The sequence below is a fragment of the Gambusia affinis genome, linkage group LG15 (genome assembly GCF_019740435.1).
Source record: "Gambusia affinis linkage group LG15, SWU_Gaff_1.0, whole genome shotgun sequence".
Classification (NCBI taxonomy): domain Eukaryota; kingdom Metazoa; phylum Chordata; class Actinopteri; order Cyprinodontiformes; family Poeciliidae; genus Gambusia; species Gambusia affinis.
Genome location: NC_057882.1, coordinates 11,071,515 through 11,092,263, shown reverse-complemented (window position 1 = coordinate 11,092,263; position 20,749 = coordinate 11,071,515). Strand labels below are relative to the sequence as shown.

General features: G+C 40.5%; 1 protein-coding gene across 1 annotated transcript; it reads right to left on the bottom strand.

The window, feature by feature from the left end:
• Positions 1-3,585: 3,585 nt before the first annotated feature.
• On the bottom strand, positions 3,586-15,278 carry LOC122845087 (transmembrane protein 47-like). Its single transcript, XM_044141105.1, has 3 exons — positions 14,927-15,278; positions 11,984-12,124; positions 3,586-6,155 (listed from the first exon to the last, which is right to left on the bottom strand). Exons 1-3 carry the CDS (start codon positions 15,141-15,143, stop codon positions 5,974-5,976), a joined length of 540 nt encoding a protein of 179 aa, XP_043997040.1. The 5' UTR covers positions 15,144-15,278; the 3' UTR covers positions 3,586-5,973.
• Positions 15,279-20,749: the final 5,471 nt, after the last annotated feature.

Here is a 20,749-nt window from a genome sequence, read left to right as displayed (position 1 = left end):
CTGACTCTCATCTTCATGAGGATCAGCAGCGCTGGACTACTTCAGGTCTGATCTTTAGATTTTGTGCTTATTTTCAGAAAATCCTAACATAAATGTTTGGGTAAAGCAATGATTTTATTTTTTCCTCAGGTGACAGCAGGTCAGAGCCGATGTGTCTCTGACCCCCGGGTTCAGTAACTGGAATCTGTCCCTGCAGGGTGAAAGCGTGCAGGGCCCGGCTGGTTACTGCACCCAGGGGCCAGGCTAATCTTCACAGGACAGACTCCCTTCAAATTCTGACTAACAGGATTTTGCAGGATTCACCACCTACCTTAAAAGCTTTGGTCTATCCCATTTGCTGCCGGGCTGTAGTGGTTCTGCTTATTTTCTGCTGATAAAGAAAACACTGTCTAGTAAAATTTATTCAAAATGAGCAGAAGCAGATACAATAAAAAAAAAAAAAAATATATATATATATATATATATATATATATATATATATATATATATATATATATATATATATATATATATATATATATATATAAAAACAATATACAGAGTACCGTTTCAAGCTATGGTAGAAACAAAGAAAAGAACATTAACAAATGTTTTTCTCCCAGGACCAGCTGTTAATTTTGATAAATTGCAATCCTCATTTGACCAAAAGTGGCATTGCATGTATGCCATGATTTATGCTAGACAACTTGACATCACATTCATCTGACCACTAGGTGGAAGAATACTACCACTGTTAAGGCTGCTGTTAAATACAACCCCCACTAAGTGCACTTAGAAAACAGGCTGGGCACCTGGGAATTTAGCAACTAGCTTTTCTACCAGCACACAGGAACTGTGCCTCTGTTGAGACATTTCATGTTGTTCTTATGATTTCTCTATACTCAGAGATATAGAAGAAAAAAGTAGGAGTATCTGTGTGGGCAGAAACCTGAGGGTGAAAGCCCACAGGCATTCCCACCACTGACCTTTAAGACGGATCACTGTAGTGAGACGATGTTTTTTACAGCCCTCTGCTGCTGATTAAAAGTAAAGAAAACCGACTGCAGATAATGAATGTGCATAGTTCAAGGATAAACAAGGTTACATGTGGGAGTCGGAGGACGCTTAATGTTTTTGATCACTGCTATGTTAAAAAAATCCTCAACTTACTCTCTGACATGAAATTACAATCTGTTCTTTACTAATGTAATCAAAATCATGCTCTATATAGAGCAAGCTCTATGCCTGGAGTCATAATTTGTAAAAACTGAATCATGAGGACGACCTAGAGCGTCTCACCTCCAACGTTTAAGTCACATTTCTAAGATTCCAGGAGGCTAAAGTGCTAGGAAGCATCTTGTTTTAACAACCTTCCTGCCTTTCTGTAATTATTGTGATGTTTTTATAAATGCACACACCGCCTGCTTACATATGTATAGATGCTGTCAATCATGGTGGAGTAAAGTTCAGCAGGCTATAAGACTTTCACTCACTGTAATTTATATTTTTTGGTAATGCATTGGTACATTTTTATCTATAAAGCTTTCCAGTCCAGTGACGTGCGGTCAGGGGAGGCAGGTGAGGCAGTGCCTCACCTGCCATCATGGAAAGAAAGAAAATATATAATCATAAAGTAATTTAAATTGTTATATTCATCCGGTGGTTTGTACTAAAAAATATTTATTTTTCATGTAGCTTCACCAATTTCGATTTTTATTTGTTCAAAATCGCTGAATTTTCTTATTTTCCCATTCAAATGCAGCAGCGAGCTCTGCCTCACCTTGGATTGCGCAACCCCTGGCTCTGCGCTGGCTGCTAAGCGGAGAGAGCATGTTGCTGTACGGCGTCAATAAAATGGTTTAAACAAATTTAATATGTGAACTTATTTCCAATAATTTAGCTTATGTATATAATGTACAGTGCTTTTTGTCACCAACTGTGTTTGTGTAACGTGTTTCGTGTAATGAGCGATTATAAACGGCAGAGAACAGGTTCGAGGTGAGGCAGGCAGTTCTCTTGCCTCATGGCAGGGGGCGCTCAAGATCCCAGACGTTCGTCTTGTTCACTCCTCAACTGCCGAGTAAGTGACAGCGAGCTAGGCTAAACGATTCGGGAAGCAAGTCAAGTGCAGCGATAGATTATAATAGAGATAGTGATATTTTGTTTTGTTTTTTAAGGAAATGTGTGTTTTGTGAGCTACAGTTTGTATGTGTAAGGATGCAGAAGTGAAACATAACCTGTAAACTGCTGTCAATCTATGCATCTATTTGCAAATCTGATTCTGATGACGTCAGTGCCTCACCAGCTATGAACCTCACCGCACGTCACTGTTCCAGTCCCTGGCTACACTTTCAGGATTTGCTCTCCTTCGGTTTTCCACAAGTAAAGGTCAGGACTTGGAAAAAAAAGAAGAAAAAAAAAAGGATTTTCTCACACTGCTGCTTTAATGTGAAACACTAAAGCAGGATCTGAAACTATCCACTTTGATTCCTTTGGAACAACTCAAATTTCTTAAGACACAAAGAGAAATCTCATGAAAGATACTCTTGTTTTTAGCTAATTTAATTTAACTTTTTTTCATCATAACAGGTCTCTCTTGTAAATGAGAGCTTGGATCTCAACGAGATACCCTGTGTAAATAAATAAAAACATACATTTAGAAAACAGCACCGCACAACTCACAGAGCCCATTTATCAAGTCTACATGGTGAAATAATTTCGATTCCTTTGCCCCTTGGGGGTTGTTGATTCTTGAGTAAGTACTCTTCGCAGCTGTTCGATTTTCACGCCGCCACAGCTGTGGGAAATGTTTATCCCTTTTCAGCTGCAGCAGATTGAAGATAGCCTTCACCAGCCCGCTCAAGCGTGACCATGTTTTTTGTTTTTCCACCAGACACGGAAAGAATGTTACCTTAAACTTTAAACATCTTAAATCGCACCATAAATGAAAACGCACTTGTTTAAAGAAAATAGGATTTTTTTTAAATTATTTTGTAAGCTTCCCCCTTGTCCATTATGTATTTCTGGCACATTATAGCCGCGATGGCTAAGATGTGCAAAAATCTTCAAACTAAATTTACTATTCACCACACTTGCAACAAAAAAAAGAGAAAAATGCAACTTTTGAACTAAATATCTTTAATTATTTGGGTAAAAATACAGTACTTTCACAACAAACAAACAAACAAACATGGCTGCTGTTGCACCCCTACAACTTGTATTATATAAATATAACTTTTAAAAATTTTTTTCTGTTATCTTGGGGTATAAATACGTGACAGACGCCCATTTTCTACGCCACTCTTCTAAATGAGCAATCCAAGTGAACATATTACACATGTCATGAATTAGTTACAACAATAAAAAAAAACTACTCACCTAACCTGTATACGTTTATTTGGACACCTAATCATAAATTAGGCTTTTTCTATTTTCCTATATATTCTGTTTTTTGGATGTGATACTTTCTTTGTTTTTTAAAAGAATAATAATAATAATAATAATAATAATAATAATAATAATAATAATAATAATAATAATAATAAAAGTGGTTTGTTTGTATTAAATTATGAATAAATTGTTGCCACTTAGATATTTTCTTGTTTGTTTTTACATCGTTTATTTTCCTCCAGTTTCTTTTCAAAGTCTATTTGGCTGTGAATACAGACCTCAGTAACATGAAAATAAATCCAGATTTTGCTATAAATGTTTTTTTTTTTCTCTTGATTTATTTTGTCTCATGTTTTCTAGTAAGAGCAAAAATTTAAAATAAATGTAACTGTTAAGGAAGGATGACCCATTTGGTGGTAAAAAGGTTCACTAGTAGAGAAGCATAGCAATAAAAAGGGATTTATTTTCAGGCTTTGCTAACAGGTGTGTCAGTGAATTTGTAAAATGCTGTTTTAGAAACGATTTTCCATCCTAAATTCATGAGTAAATTGTTAAAATGCTGTAAAATGTGGTACTGACGTTTAAAATGTTCCATGTAGCTACATTGTGCACACTAGCTAGGTAGCTCACTAGCTAGCAGTCCCGTGGTACCTCTTTAAATAGCTTCCGCCTTCCTCTGAGGAATGTGTTCCAGATAATGATGGTGGTTCGGTGGCTCGGGGTTGTTTAGTCTGTAGCAGGGCCATCCACCTCCCGTCCTTTAGGCCCTAAAACGGGAGTACATGTACCTGCTGCAAAACAACTCCTTATACTTGAACTGCCTTCTCACGGAGCTGGTAACGAGCTTTCATTTGTTTCAGGTGAACCAAGGTAATTTCTAAACAATCACTGGTTTAGTTTCAACTTTTAGCTACGTAATGAAATTATCTCAATTTCTTGTTTTTTAGTTTTAAAGAACCTGTATTAACAAAGTTAGGAAGTTTACACTAGACAGAGGGATAAAGATACACAAAATCAGTTTGTGCAAACTCTCAAACTACAAAAATATGTCAAATGTGTCATAGTGTAGCATAATTCAATGAATTTCACATATTGGCAAACTGACCTTATGCTAGCAACCAGATAGTGAAAGCAACTTAAGTCTTCTTCCAAGTATTGCAAGAACAATAGAAAGAAAATACCTATACATTGATTTCATAGGAAAATTTATTAGATAATTTGTAGATAGGGTATTTCTGATTGGAAATTTAAAGAAATATAATTAAATATTTTCTCCAACAATAATATAAAACCCAGATACTCCCAAACTAGATGTAATTAAACTTTGTAATAACTTAGAACTGCTTCGTACACTTTTCAGAATTTGAAGGACAAACTTTTTTTTTCCAAAGGTGCCTTGTTTAAGATGTGAAATGAAATAGCCATGGGAATGAGCACAAACATCAAACCGCATTGCATTGTGGGACTGTTGCTGTCTTAGTTTCAGCTCTGCTAAACAGGAGTCCATAGCCAGCAGTCAGAGACACAGACAGTGCCTAGATAAAAAAAATAAAAAGAGATGTAGAGGAGACTCGAAGGAAAGTGGTTGTACTTATCGTAGGGTCTATTAATACATAAAAAAATGAGTTACCAGTGGTCAGTTTGTTTGACCTCTGGTTTTAAATCACAGGGAAAATTCAAAACGTAATTCAGATGACTCATGGAGGGCTGATGTACATCTCTCTTTGTACCTTTCAAATTCAGTGGAGTCTCAAAACACCTCTAGGACACAAGCTGGCCAAAGTCCTGACATCTGTAATAATTTTGTGGAAGAGTATCTATTTAGCTAGCAAGGCTGGAAAATGAACAAAATCATTTATAAACAACAACCATCTATGGTTCTCTTCATTTCACTGGAATCTCCCTGAAAATGTCCTTTTGTTAATGCAATCTTATTCTCTAAACTGGTTTGTATTTTTGTTTCTGTGCTGTACAGTCATGACAGATTGTAACAAATATGTCTAAATGTTTCCTTCAAACAACACGCATAGAAATATTTTGTATTGTAGATTTTATGGGACAAACTACTGTGATTGTTTTTCAGAGGCTACACATCTATAAAAAAAATTGTCTAATTTACACTTATTAGATATGTTTTCATTTAAACAAAGGGGAAATTTACACTGAATATCAGGAAAGAGAGAAATTATGCCATAAATACACTATAAAAATAAAATAAAAGAAAAGAAATGTGGAGATCAGTCAGTCCTGGTGAATAGTCAGCCCCAGCACATTCAGGTCTGTGTCATTTCTAACAATAAACATCCTGGAAACGTCCAGCAGCCCGACCCAGTCCAGAAAACTCTGTGCTTTAGTGCTGCCACCTCGCCCACTCCACCAAACGCCACCGGCAGCTGAGTGTGACTGCAGGATGGAGGTGGAGATCGACTCTCACAGCCCCCGGCCCTAAATAGCACCTTCACAACCTGTCTAAAAATAACAGCAAGAGCAAGACAGGAGGCAGAAACAAGACATGGGGTCTGCTCACGTACTGGCCCTGTGCAGAGCATAGAGAAGTTTCTGTGGGTTTATGTTTGCGTTTTCAGCAGCGCGGCAGGGATTTCACTAGTACATGGCGTCCTCGTAAATGTCCGTCCGCAGGCAGAAGAGTATCCCTCCGCCCAGCATGAAAATGGTGGCTCCCCAGCCGAGTCCGTAGCCCCAGTTGAACTCATGATAGGTCTGTAGAACCGTTCCGTCAATAAACTTGATTGGGTAGAGCACCAGGGCACAGGCCTGCAAAACAACTGCAACCAGAAAGACAAACACGAGATTACGCTCCTTAATAAACAAAGATTTTATAGGCAGTCTTTCACGTTACATTACTCACATAAACTAATGGTTGTAAAATGGCTTTGTTAGTTATTTTGTAACGCAAAATAAGAAACTTAATCACCTGATTAATAGTTAAAAATAATCAGTAAACACATTATTATTTAGTAGGATAAACATCCAATCAGCCAATTAGGCTACAACTGCACTTTCTGTACTTTATAAAATCACAACTAGTAAAGCTAACTGTTTCTTACAGCAGGATCTGTACCAGACAGTTTTATATGAAACAGGCAAAATTCAAAACCTAAAACACATACATTTTCTATTTTCGATAAAATAGTTGTTTGAGAATCAAACCTTTTTTTCTGAATTTGACAAATTTTTGTTGCCAAACTAACATGTAGCAACAAACTTCTCTTCCTAACCAATGTTAGATTTTGAATTTGGAGAACGGCATAAAGGCAGAGAGAAAGGAAAACTTTATCTCTGGAAAACATCTGAATGAAAGACTTCAGTGAAACAAAAAAAGATAAGTGGAGCACATATTCTAGATTGAGTATGGAAATGGCTGCTGTAAAACATTGACTAATAAAAATGCGAAGACAAAATGAGTTGACATTTTAAACAGTTTTTAGCACATTATGTCAATAATTAACATGGTTATGGATTAATCCTTCGTTTTTGAAGTTCTTTTTCCCTCCCATCTTTCAAACTAAAAATCTGTAACACATTAGAAGTGGGAAGCCATTCAATGTATAACAATTCTTGGTTCAAACAAGATAACGTGACATTAATGAACCTGAACATGAAAGCGAACACAAACAGCTTCCAGGCTCAAATGATGACTAAAAGTTGACAGTTTGACTATAAACAGGACCTGATGAATAAAACAGGTAGGATGTTTTTCAAAAATAAACTGAACATAACATGCTTATACGATTAATTATTAATTTATTTGTTCTGATGCTTAAAATGATCATATTCTGATGTACTAAATATTTACTTTACCTTAAGTCTTTTTTCTTCTACATTTTGTCATGTTAAATTCAGAAACGTCAATGTATTTTATTGCGTTTCATGAAAAACCAACATAAACTAACTCACGACTATTAAGTGAATAAAAAAAAACGATCCCTGCTTTTCTGCATTATATATATAAAAATAAAGCAACGCTGAATAGTGCGGCCTGAATTTGGATTCATCACCACGATTCAATACTGTGTAGATTATTTCACACACTGACTTTAATAGTCATTCATTAATGAAATATACCATTTCCATCTTGTACTCTGATGTAAAATGAATTTAATAATAAAAAAAATTAATAAAAGTGCAAATTTTAACCTGTTCTTATCCATAAAATATTGTCATTATTTTCTTATAGTTTTAAAAACTGCAGCTCCATGATTAATTTTGTCCACCAATGTTCTCAAACAAACCTCTTACAATTTATACTTTTTTTTTTTTTTTTACAATTCTAGGATTATTGCATACAGGTGTAAATAGTACTTCTAATGATAGCTGGTTACAGTTGGTTTTATTTCGGGTTAAAAGAAATCTGATTTTAATTTATGGTAAGAATGAAAGAAATACCATCATAAATCAATTCGCTTCTCCTTCACTAATACGCAAAGTTTCATCTTGGTTTGTTACCTAAAAACCCAATAAAATAGGCCTCTAATGTGAAGAAAGATCCCAATACTTGCAACACAAAGCAAAAAAGGCCTTAAGAACTCAATAGATTAGTTTGGTGTGTTGTGAACTATCACTACTCATACCTTACAACTTCATGGATTAAAAAGATTTTCTAAAGATGGTGGATTCTGCGGGTTTCTCAGAGGAAAGTGAGGCCTGCTTGAAGTGGCTTCTCCCTGACAGCGACAAACATTTAGAGCAGATGGTAGTACCCACAACATGAGGCTTATTCAGCTCTTTCACGCGAAGAAGTGCGAAGAGTCGCAAACATCAGCCATTATTCTCTTAATCGCCTCACATATGGGCGAAGGTTTTTGTGGTAACGTCATGAATCATCCTTTCCTCCACCACCATTCAGACCCAAAAGAATTCACACTTTGCTCGCTCCTTCGCACGCATGCTGAGCAACTCTTGAGGACTTTAAAGGTGTTTCCACCTTTCCTTCCTACAGGACGCAGCCCTGGGTGATTGGGTGGAGACCCGGGCTGTGTTCACTGAGGCCCGACGGAGTGAGCTGAGGTCATATTTCTGGAAAGAAAATAAATACCAGAGTCACAGTCCTCCTGCCAGGAGGCTTTTAACAATCTAGCCCTTCTGCTGCTGCTCTGCTGAGGACTCCTGAGTCTGTATGGAGACATTTTCTCTCCAGGCTCTTAAGGCAATTACACACAGGAAGGAATAACATGGCATTCCCACGCTTGGCAGTAAATGTATAACAGGGAAAGCCACAGCCACTGACAGGACTACAGTGCTCCTTTGTGGCAGCTGTTTGCAGAGAGAGAACAATACAAAGCTTCCTTTTCAATGCCATTCAGTGTTAGAAAGTTACATTCTGCTCAGTTTTACAGTGGCTTGAGAAAGTCTGCTATCCTTTGACCACTTTTCACATTTTGTCAAGTTGCAACCAGGCCCTTCGCAATAAACAATAAATCAAGTAATCGTATAATATATTAGAACAAGCTCAATAATTTCCATTTGCATGATTTATTGTTTTTCCTCTTACTACCAAAAAAAAAAACTGGATGATAAAAGCCTCCATTCTGGCTCTTTTTTAGAATGATGAATTTATTCCATTTGGTGTTTTTGTTGTTTTGGATATCTAAAATGTCTTCCAGTTCCAGTGTTAAATATTCTTTAGAATTTAAACTTTATTAATCTTTGAGAATGTGTTCTTGCATTATTACGTGATTGCCTTCACGTTACTTAAAAACGGTATAAAAATATATATATATATATCAATATTGTTTATTGCAATAACTTCTGGGACAATTAATTGTGCTGCCAATTTTCTTATTGTGACAAACACGATTTGTGAACTTCGGTACCTTTTCCTAAATTCCTTACCAACCACTGGTTTTGGAGCAACAGCATTGATAAAAATAACATTTCTGAGCTGTGACAAATTTTATTTAATCAATTAAAAGCTAGTGGCCATTAGCATGTACTAATAGTTAAAAAGAACAAACAGAAATTCTTCCTTCGCCAGTAACAACAACCATGTTTTCCCCAACATTACCCAACTGAAGTGGTTTTGAGTTTTACTGGGAAAAGCAGTAACTCTTGTAAGAGATGCTTGGCAGCCTAAACACTCATCAACTAGCATCAGTTATGGATCTAGTCCATCACTTAGATTTCATTTATTTAGAAACCACCCCATCTTTTTTGAACGACTGTTTTAAAAACCTTTCTCTAAATTTCTTGCATGTGTTGCCACAGTTACGGCCATTGTTTACTCTCCGAGATGACCGCTGGGTACTTCTTGTGATGCCATTGCAAACACCCCATTAATTGTGGTTGATCAAAAGGAAACCAAGCTCATACGGGCAGCAGAAGCTTTTTTCGCCTCCATATTTATGCTGATCTTCTTTCTTCACAGTTGTAGTTTATTTCAAACTGTGCCAAATGTTTCTGATGAGTGATGGTCTGAGCTCAGGTTCTAGAGCGTTCCACTACAGACTTGTGCTGTAATATGTGAAATATGTGGGCCAAAAGCCTGGAACGGCAGACTTCAGAAATTTGATCTCAGCCTTTGAGCTCAGATCCCTGTGAAAGTTCAATGACCAAATGTTTTCATTGTAAAGTCAAAGAAACCTATGTGATTTTTAAAACTTTGACTAATTATTTCAGTTTGAATTCTCTACAGATTTTGTACAAACGCCATGCTGGAGTCCTGGCTGCAAAAACATTTTGAAGGACAAACAGCTAGGAGCGTCACGATGGCCCCTTCGGTGCAGCTTGCTACTTAGGCTAAGTGTTAGGAGGTCAGTAAACAACCTTGGAGTAATGTTATATGTGTAACATTGCTAAGAATTTGGGAATTTTATCATCAGAAGAAGCGGAGAAAGCTGTGATATCTCTGTATACATGGTGGAAAGCTGAAAAATGGTTTATGTTTGTATCATAAAGACCATGGAACAAGGCAAGAGGCTCAAGGGGACGTTTAGCAAAAGTCTTTTCACCGCCTTCACACTCGTAATTAAAAGAACAGAAACATTTTCAACAAATAAAAATGTGAGAAGTGTGGCCTCCAATTATATTCAGCTGCCTTTAATCAGATACCATGGATAAAATGAAGTTCCACCACAGCATGCGTGTAATTTAATCTCACTATAAATCCAGCTGTTGTGTGAAGGCCTCAGAGGTTTGCTAGAGAACATTACCGACCTAATGGCATCATAAAGACCAGGGAACAAAGCAGGAAGCTCAAGGGGACGTTTGAAGCAGGGCTAGGATATAAAACAACATTCCAAGCTTAGAAAAGCTTGCAGAGAACCTTAACGTTATCTGAAAATGTAAAGAGTATGCTACTGTTGGACATGAACTGCTCACCTAATCTAACAGGCTTATCCCATGGTTGCTTTAGAAGAGATCTGCAGCTCAGACAGAAGAATTGGTTGTCAAAGGAAATCCTTTTATTTGCAGTTATCAACTTTAAATGAAGGAGACACAACAAACATGTAGACCAAAGTTTAACTTTCCGGCCAACATGCAAATGTATGTAGATCCCTCATCACCCATCTCCCAAATTTAAGGAAATTGGGGATTTATCTAGTGAAAAAGTTCAATTTTGCATATGTTGACTAGTTTTCCAAAGAGTTCCAACTTTTGTATATTTCTTCCTCTCATATACTGCAAAAACGCAATTATTTCACTCAGAAGACGACATTTTTCTCATGTTACAAGTTAATTTATCTGCCAATAGAACAAATACTTTTTCGTCAATATTATAAAATTATTTACCTAAAACAAGTCTCTATATCTTAATAAAAAGTTACGTGTAAGTTAGTTTTGTCTTATTTCAAGTTCACAAAGATATTTGCACTAGAAACTAGACCAAAACTATTTGGTAAGATTTTGTGTTTTTGCAGCGTACAAATGGAGAATTAATAGACTTTTGACCCTGGACTTAATTTAGCACATAATAAAAGTGTCATAAAGTTTCCATGCTGGGAAGCATAAAGTTTTCTTCACACTCTGAAACTGTTGAGGTTTATTTGTAGTGTGCAGGACGTCTGTTTCTTATATAATTTGACTTTATTTTGGAAGTTGCCATTGCTTGAAGTCAGTGTGAGTAACGTCTTGTGATAGTGAGTGGTTAGGGTTTCACTACTGCTAAGCTAAATGAGGCTTGAGTTATGACTCAGTTATTACAGTCTCTGTATTCTTCATGATTCTTCCTAATTACACGTTTCAGATTTAGATCCTCCCTCCTCCGCTACAGAGTTTGGTTTGGCCCAAAAGATCTTTCCACAAAGCAGGACTCCATTGTATGAGGCAATGCTGGGTGAGCTGTCTCTAATGACTCCCCCCACCCCGTCTCAATGTGACTTTACTTTAGCTGGTAAGGTTGGAAATTCTGCGGCTGCCGTTTCTTGGCTCAAGCAGCGGCAGCAACTCTACAAACTGAACCTCACAAAAATATGAGCTCAACCATCAAACCTCATTCTGATGGTTTTCTTTTTTTCCATTTCTGCATCGCCTCTGTTTAATGGGAGCACAGAAAAGAAAACGTGGAAGCATGGAAACTATTGTGGTGAATGCAAATCAGTTGGCCCTTCCATCCCCAAATGCGTTCAGTCAAAGAGAGTCGTGAAGGCCGACCCACCTGCAGTGAAGAGGAACACCGCCACAATGCGGTAGTGCTGCCTCTTCGTACCCCAGCAGAGGGAAACGAGGGCCACCAGAAACGCCACCAGAGTCGCGATGGCGCCGGCCCCCAGGAGCACCAGGGTGGCGATCTGCCAGTCTGCAGGACAGGACACAAGCAGGTTAGAGAGGAGCATCCCAGTCTGACAACAAAACACCTGATTCAGAGCGCAACGCGGCTGAATTGAAGCGTTGTGTCAAACAGCACAAAGAAAGTGCAAATCCTACACAGAGAACCGAACAGAGCAGAACAGACTCAAGCCTGCAGGAGAGAATCAGGAACACGAGTAACAAGCCGCAAACACAATGTAGGGTATTACTGTGGAGAGAAGGTAACTGATGCAGGATTCTCAACATTTCACTTAAATGCGATTAAAATATTAGGAAAACAGGATATTGGGTAGCACTTTATTGAAAGAGGTGTTCATAAGACTGACATGAGACCGTCCTAAGCATGACAAAACCTGTCATGAAGATGAAGGAGTCTTCATGAATGCTTATGACTGTTCTCATGAAGTATCATTTGGTAAATAATGACAGACTTTTAATGCAAGCTTTAATGGAACAACAGTGCCTTTAGGAAGATTTTAAGCTTCTAGAATCGCCGTATATGTCTGAATGTGTATGTAGCAGAAATCTCTGGAGAAAAATCTCCACTGCTGTTCTTCATCCAGCCAGGTTGAGTCCAAATATTTCCTCTAGCAGGAATGTGAAAAATCTATGAGGATTGTCTATGGGCTGGTGCACAAAAAGAATTGTATCTTTTAAGATCGCACTGAAGGAGTGAACGTGTGAAAACTTCACATCTGAAAATGTAGCACAACTGCAACTATCACATGGAAATCAACAAGTCTTGGACTTTCTACTTGAAGATTTTGGTTCTGTAGTGTCTGAAAATCCCTTTTTTTCAGTCATCCTCGGTGACTTGCAAAACAAAATTTCAATGGTCTACTCCAAACAAACTGCTGTTGCTCCTTTCAGAAAAGCAAAAGTCAGACATTCTTTCCATCGTAACATATTTTTTCTGAGAATACCTCCACAACCGCAGGAGGATGAAATTACACGTTTACCCTATTTTTCTTCTTTTTTTTAAAAGACGTACCATAACAATCTAACCAAGCCTTGTGCTCTGACCCAAACCATAAAAGGATAAGCTGAGTTGTTTTTACATCCCCCTGTTGTCCTCCAAAGGAACATTTTATCACTGCCCTCTGAACGTAGTTTGCTGAAACGCCAGAAAATATTTTTTCACCATCTTTAGTCTATTATGTGGTTACATATTTGCTCCGACACACGGAGAAACGATGTTCTCACATTACAAGTATGTTTCTCCAGTCTTTTCGAACACTGTTGTTAATCAATCCAGTCACCTGCATGTTATTGTCTTTAGGACAATGACGTCACTCCAAAAATAAATAAGTCAAAGAACCTTTGGGTGAGCACCAGGACATGTGGATGATCACCCTTTGTTGCCTTTTGCAGATCTCCACCTTTGACCCCCCACACACCCCACTCCACTGTTGTTTTAATGAGCTCAAAGCAGTAGACCCGCCTCCTATTCACGCCAACACATTCCACAGTGTGAGAGGGAAATCAGCCACCACAGGCTGCGGGTCCCTGTTTGTTTCTGGAGAGGATTATGAAATAAACTGGTGTTGGATGTTGACTTAGCAAGTCCAGGTTTTGGGCCCCCTGAAGCCATAAAGGAGGAGGATGTGGAAGGTGACAATTTAAACAACTTTAAAGCCTTCTGGTTGTTGGAGTTTAATGTGCCAGAGATGTTTATGGCGGAGTTTTCTTTAAGGAATTCAATGTAAAATCAGCTAGTGCATTGCTTCGTCAACTCTAATCTGTGGCTGTCCAGTCAGAATTAAAAAAAAAGAAAAACACAATGGTGTCATGGCCACGCTTGATTTACTTGGAAATAGTGGACAAATCTAAGATTTAAAATAAGGACCTATTTTCCCCAGGGAGTACACACCAAGACAGCAACAGCTGCTAAAGCTAGCAATGCTAGTTGCTATTCAGATGCTGAATACAATTTATGTCAACTTCAAATCCTTTTGTCTTAGTTTTACCTTTTAAAATGTTGCCCGTGCTTCTAATTTAAATAGTTAGAGACTACTTATGGCAGTAAAGAAAGAGAGACATATCTTTACTTTTTGTCAAGAGATATTGACTAAAATTGACATGGACAACTCAGCTTTTAAAAACAGAGCTGCAGAAATCTGTCCCTGGTACAGTTCATTCTTTCACTTACAATTTTCCTAAAACACAAACTACAATTAAAGAAAAACAATGTACAACAATCAAGATTTGAAATAAATATACCAAAAGTTCAATTCAACTTTTACAGTCTCTTACTAAAACCAAATAAAGCAAATTTCACCTGGCCAAAGGAGCTCTTAGAAAGCAACTTAGTAGATTTCTTAGAGGGACAGCAAAAATGCTACTTGAGTTAAGATCTTTCCTTATAACTTAACACTGAAATGTTTGGAAGACAAATTTACTTTTCTTAAAACTACACCAATAAGATGACAGGGATTTTGTCACATGTGCATCTTTTTTCAAATAAAAAAAGCTAGGATTAACTATTTATTTAGTAAATAACATCACTGATTTGTGGTATTTTTGATAAATACCAAATGGCTGCCTAAATGAGCAGCAGTAAAGAGTTCACACCTTTTCCCATCAAACAACATTATTCAGGTCTTGCCCTCTATTTTTTATAGGCTTTTTGCGCCAAAAATCTGATTATATTAGGTGTGTTCAGCACCAGAAGCTCCAAGCCATACCAGAAAATTAAAGACAACAACCTCCGTAAAATAACACAGCAGGCGCGAGAAACAAACAACAAACAAAAGCCTCTTCCTCCTTCTTCTCCTCCTCCTCCTCCTCCTACCAGATGAAAGGGTGGAGAAGCAGCTCCACGCAGCCTCCTCCGCGGCTTGCCGAGCCTCGGACTGGGAGCAGGACTCCCAGAGAGACAGGGAGAAATGCTCGGCGGTGACCCAGGCTGGACTCAGCAGAGCCACCACGTCCAGGCACAGCGCCAGGAAGACGCAGAGCAGGGCGATCAGCTTGAAGGGCCGGAACACGTACACCTCGTCCACAGACATCTTCTCAGTCCCCGTCAGCAGCAGCAGCTCTCCGGAGGTCGATGCGCTTCTTCTCCTACCATAACCCTCTCTCCGCTTTGTCTGAGACCAGCTGGGAAAGTTGCCTGGGACACTTCCGGTGGCACGGACTTTTCACAATAAACGTACTCGTTGACCACGTGAAGAAGAGATTTTGTTTGTTTTTATTACAGCAGCCTCAGTTGAACAGTGATGATATTTTATTAATTTATGGAATGATCAAATGATTTATGAATCATTTAGTAAGTAATTACAACTAATAAAACCTGTTCACTACTACTAAATGTTACCGGCCTCAGACCTAGGGGAAATCTGGGCCGGCACAAGCGATGCACAGGCAGGATGCGCTGTGGATCTGTGAATGATGAGGAACAGACACGTTAATACGTTGTGCCTGGCTCTGCTGGCAGCGGTTTATTATTGCCTGCGCATGCGCGGGCAGAGACCATAGAAGTTTCCTCGTTTGTTCATTCACTCACAGTAGCGCCCTCTACTGACTAGGTGGTCATCGACATGAGTCAGTAAATGTTAGAAAGTTGTTCTAATCATCTTAAAATAAAATAATCTTTTCAAAAATGGGGGTGTCTGTTTTAGTAAAACATTAATTTCTAGACCCACTACACTCTCCCCCACTTCAAGAGATGTCTCCGGACATCTAGAACTACACCAACAAGAAATAACCTAGACAGGTAACAGTCTAGGAGAAGTCATCTGTCTAATGAGTCCACACAGTCGGAGTAGGGTAGTAGTCTGGTCCAAGTAAGACGGGGTATGGAGTCATGGGGTAAGGAACAAATGAGAACATAGCATTCACTCCGTGTCCCCAGGGCTGGTATGATGGCTGCCCAAATTGGTCATAAGTGAATCTCTCTCTGGGTTGTACCCTGCGGGTGGACCTCCTTAAGAGCTCTCCACCTTGTGACTCTCTATCAGGCTCAACCATCCCCTCTGGCAGTCCTTGACCTGTATCATCTGCTCGATCAACTGTTCCAGTTTGTTCATGGACATTCTCAGCAGACGGTGTGTCATCCTGTAGTTGTGCTGGTGCTGATGCTGGTACGACAATGGGAGCAGATTCCATTTGCTGGTACTCAGCACCTGAAGCTGATGCACGTCTTTGAGGTTGGAATTCTTGTGCCCCTACTCTGAGATTGCTGAGTGTATCAGATGGAGGCTTCTGATGTCTGATTGTTCTCCTTGTATACACAGGCAGCCGTCGGGGATTGTACACATATCCCTCCTCTTCAACAGAACCATCAGAATCTTGCTCATCTACTTCTCTGCTGCTCATCTGCTTGTGTCTCTGCTTTATTTGTTGCCGTTGTGCATGACAAGATTGCTCATCTTGTTCGAATGGCAAGTCATTAACAGATAAGAGAAGGTTACGATGGAGTACACGGGTAGTTTTGTCTCCCTTTTCAGCTTGAACTTTGTACACAGGGCTTTCCCCCATCCTTTCAATAACTCTGTGCACTGTCTTCTCCCAGTAAGCACGGAGTTTGCCAGGGCCACCTCTCTCTGAGAGGTTCCTGATAAGCACGCGGTCTCCTGGCTGAAGTGTAATTCCTTTAACACCACGGTCGTAGTATTTTTTTCCTTTAGCTGAGCTGTTACGACTATTCTCTGAGGCTATCCTGTAAGCCTCTTGCATTCGAGTAGCCCATTTCTGTGCATATTCCTCACGACTTGGCACTTCTTCCTCTGTCCCCAGGTCAAAGACTAAGTCGATGGGCAGGCGTGGGGCTCTTCCATAGAGGAGAAAGAATGGTGAATAGCCGGTGGCTTCATGTTTCGTACAATTGTACGCATGGACTATATGGGGCAAATAATCTTTCCACTCAGTTTTCCTTTCCTCTTGGAGAGTGCGCAGCATCTGTAACAGCGTTCTATTCAGCCGTTCGACCGGATTCCCTGCGGGTGGTATGGGGTAGTACGAGAGTGAGCAATGCCAGACAGCTGTTGGAGCCGCTGGAATAGATTATTCTCAAACTCCCGACCCTGGTCATGGTGCAAAATCTGAGGGTAAGAGAAACGGGGAATAAAATCACTGAAGATTTTCTCAGCTGCTGTCTTGCCTGACTTGTTCTTAGTTGGGTACGCTTGCGCAAAGCGTGTAAAATGATCGACCAAAACTAATACATACTCAAATCCTCCCTTACTTGGCTCCAGATGAAGGTAGTCAATAGAAACGAGCTCAAATGGAGCACTAGTTGTAATTGACCCCATAGGCGCTTTTTCCGGGACAGTGGGTTTTTTCTGCTTTATGCAGGAGCACCGGCGAATGACATAGTCTTCTATTTCCCGCTGCATGAATGGCCAATAGAACCTTTGTCTTGCTAGGTGGATGACTTTGTCAGCTCCGACATGTCCCATGTCATCATGCAGGTGTTTGAGCACGGTCGGCTTTAGCTTACTTGGGAGAACGAGCTGTTTCCATTTTCCTGTCTGTCTGTACAGAATTCCTTTGTCAAGTTTGAGTTTGGTCCATTCATGTACAAGTCTCCTTGTCTCTTGTCCCATCTGTCTTTTATCTTTACCATTGGGGTTCCATCCACTCCTCTTCAGTGTCATCACCTCATTGATCGATTCATCCTCCATTTGAGCAACTCGGATGTCTTCTGGGGTGATGATGGGGACTGTCACAGAGGGGTCGTCTTCATCACCAGAATTGAGATGTAGTGCAGCCATCCATGGCACATCCTTCTCAGCTACAGCCTTGCTCCCCTGCCATATAGTGGAAACAACTTCAGGGGGCAGGGTTTCAGTGTACTCTGATACATGACCCTTCAGCTGTACTGGATAACGTGACAGGGTGTCGGCGTCAGCATTCGCCTTGCCTGGCCTGTATTTTATGGTGAAGTGAAAATCTGCCAACTCACCCACCCAGCGATGTCCAACAGCATTGAGCTTGGCTGTACTTATGACATAAGTAAGGGGGTTATTATCTGTATACACGGTGAACGTAGGTGCATAATAAAGATAATCCCGAAACCTGTCACAGATTGCCCACTTCAAGGCCAAAAACTCAAGCTTACCAGAATGGAGGTGGTAATTTTTTTCAGCTGGTGTAAGTGTTCTTGATCCGTAAGCAATCACACGAAGTTTGCCTCCCTGCTGCTGGTAGAGCACAGCCCCCAGCCCTTCATTGGATGCGTCAGTGTTCAGTACAAAGGGCAAATTATAGTCGGGGTAGGCCAAAACAGGTGGATTGGTTAGCATGTCCACAAGGCGAGTGACAACAGCAGTGTGTTCATAAGTCCACTGGACAGGTGTATTGGAGAGGAGCGGCCCAGGCTTCAACACTTTTTGTTTGGCTGGGGTGCTTTCACCTTTGACAGGTTTCTGGCTTGGCTGCCTGGTACCCTCTATGAGTTGAAACAGAGGTCGTGCGATTCTTGAGAAGTCTTGTATGAACGATCTATAATAGCTAAGGAAGCCTAACAGACCCCTGACTTCCCCCACATTCTTCGGCTCTCTCTCTTTAAGTTGCAACACTGCTTCCAGGTCTTTAGGATCTATCTGGATACCTTCACTTGTCACTAGGCGCCCAATGTATCGCACTTGTCGTCTGAACAGCTCGCATTTCTTTGGGCGTAGCTTAATGCCATGTTCCCGTAGCCGACGGAGCACCCGCCTCAAGTCCTCCACGTGGTCATTGAATGATTTGGAAAAACAAAGTACATCATCCAGATAAGGGGAGCAGCATTCGTCCCTCATACCATCAAGTACGCCCTCCATACATCTTTGAAAGGCCGCCGGGGCGTTGGTAAGGCCAAAGGGGAGGCGAAGCCACTCATATAATCCCCAAGGGGTACTGAAGGCGGTCAGATGCCTGGAACTCTCATCGACAAAACCCTGGTGGTAAGCACTGCCCTGGTCAAGTATGGAGAACCAGGAGTAGCCCCCCAGGTTGTCCAACAGGTCTTGAATCTGCGAGGCGGATATGACGGTCTGGGACAGTTTTTACGATTTAACGCCCTATAGTCGACACACAGACGTAGGCTCTTATCTTTTTTTCGGACGCAGACCACGGGGGATGAGTACGGTGAGGTGGACTTTCTTATCCAGCCATGGTCAAGTAATTTCTGCACATATTCTTTTACTTCTCCATACAGGGGTTTTGGGATCGCATTATAGCGCTTTTGGACAGGTGTCTCATCATTAAGCTGGATTTTGAGTTTCAAATTTGGGATGCAACCGATGTCAGCATCATCCTTGGCAAAGACATCTGATTCCTCATATAACATCTCTCTGGCAATGTTTTGTTCATCCTCTTCGAGGTGTGACAAGTCAATAGGTGGATGCCATTTTTCTAATCAGAGCAGAGCAGGTTTGAGCAGTGAAACTGTTTGTCTGCTTCGGGTTGCTGGGAGAATGGGTAATTGGTTTTACCTCACTAATTCCCTCAATTGTGCCCAATATGGTTCTCTGTGGCAGATAGATGTCATGTTTGGTGAAGTTCTGAAGGGGGATTTTTGCAATTTTTGATGAGCCTGAGGGGACATTGACTAAAGTAGGAAGGGGGTCTAAACCCTCAGGACAGTTGTTCTCTAGGCTGGGCTCAAATAGCATTGTTCCACCCTGTGGCCATGCTCTGACTCTGCACCTCACCTCACAGATTTGACCAGCAGGGATTGTTAGTCCTTTCTTTCCGACTACAGGGCAAGGGGAAGGTGTTTCATCAGGGGACAATATCTGGAGGATGGAGATCAGAGTTTCCACTGTTTGTTCACTGAGACTCATGGCTTCCTTCAGTATGGCAGTAATATCTACCTGTTCTTTGTTTTGCTTGATCATCTCTGCAATGACATTGCTACCTAACAGGGGACCATTAACACAACTCTGACTTATTAATATGGGACTTGAATGTCAATGTGTCCATGGCTCTTACTGCGTATCTGTAAGTCAACATAAGCCCATCCATCAAAAGGAACCGTGGTGCCATTAGCTGCAGATACTTCAAGCGGTTGGTCTGGGAATAGGGATGAGAGTGGCTGTATATTAACTGTGGGTAGTGCTTCCTCTACCCATGCTCTCCCCACCATGGTCACCTGAGCCCCTGAGTCAAGCAGCATTTGGAGTGGGACACCATTCATTGCACATGAGACCATACATCGCTTGCCAATTAATTGTGCTACCCGGTTTCTAGATGTGGGCTGGGACAGCAGTGTAGTTGAGTCTACTGGGTTTGCGGTTTCAACTGAGTTAACCTGTGCTGGAGGCTTGTTACTGGCAACGGTCACAGGCAGCCTCATTCCTGTGACCTCCTCTCGTTTACCGACACCTTTCTCTGCAGACATCCAACTGCTCTATGACCTTCTTGGCCACAAACAAAACAGTGTGGGCAGCTCCTAATGTTCTTTTGCACACACTCCTGACATCTGCCTCTGTTCTCAGCTGATATCTGGAATCGATTTGAGGGCCGGGTGAAGGAGGTACAAGGACTCCCATTGGTCACAGGCTCTAAGGGTTTGACAACACGGGCAACATGTTGAGATCGAGTTCACCTGTGCAGTCAGTTCTAGAATAGCAGCACGGTTAGCCTGTAATTCAGCATCAACAGCGGTTGGTTTAGTCTGGTCAGTTTG

What these genes read in the sequence shown, in the direction of transcription:
- LOC122845087 (XM_044141105.1), bottom strand. Translation starts at nt 15,143, where the DNA reads ATGTCTGTGGACGAGGTGTACGTGTTCCGGCCCTTCAAGCTGATCGCC. An exon ending in CTTCTCCACCCTTTCATCTG is followed by an intron (nt 12,125 to 14,926) that starts GTAGGAGGAGGA and finishes CCTGTCCTGCAG; the next exon opens with ACTGGCAGATCGCCACCCTG. An exon ending in GGTGTTCCTCTTCACTGCAG is followed by an intron (nt 6,156 to 11,983) that starts GTGGGTCGGCCT and finishes TTCTGGTTGCAG; the next exon opens with TTGTTTTGCAGGCCTGTGCC.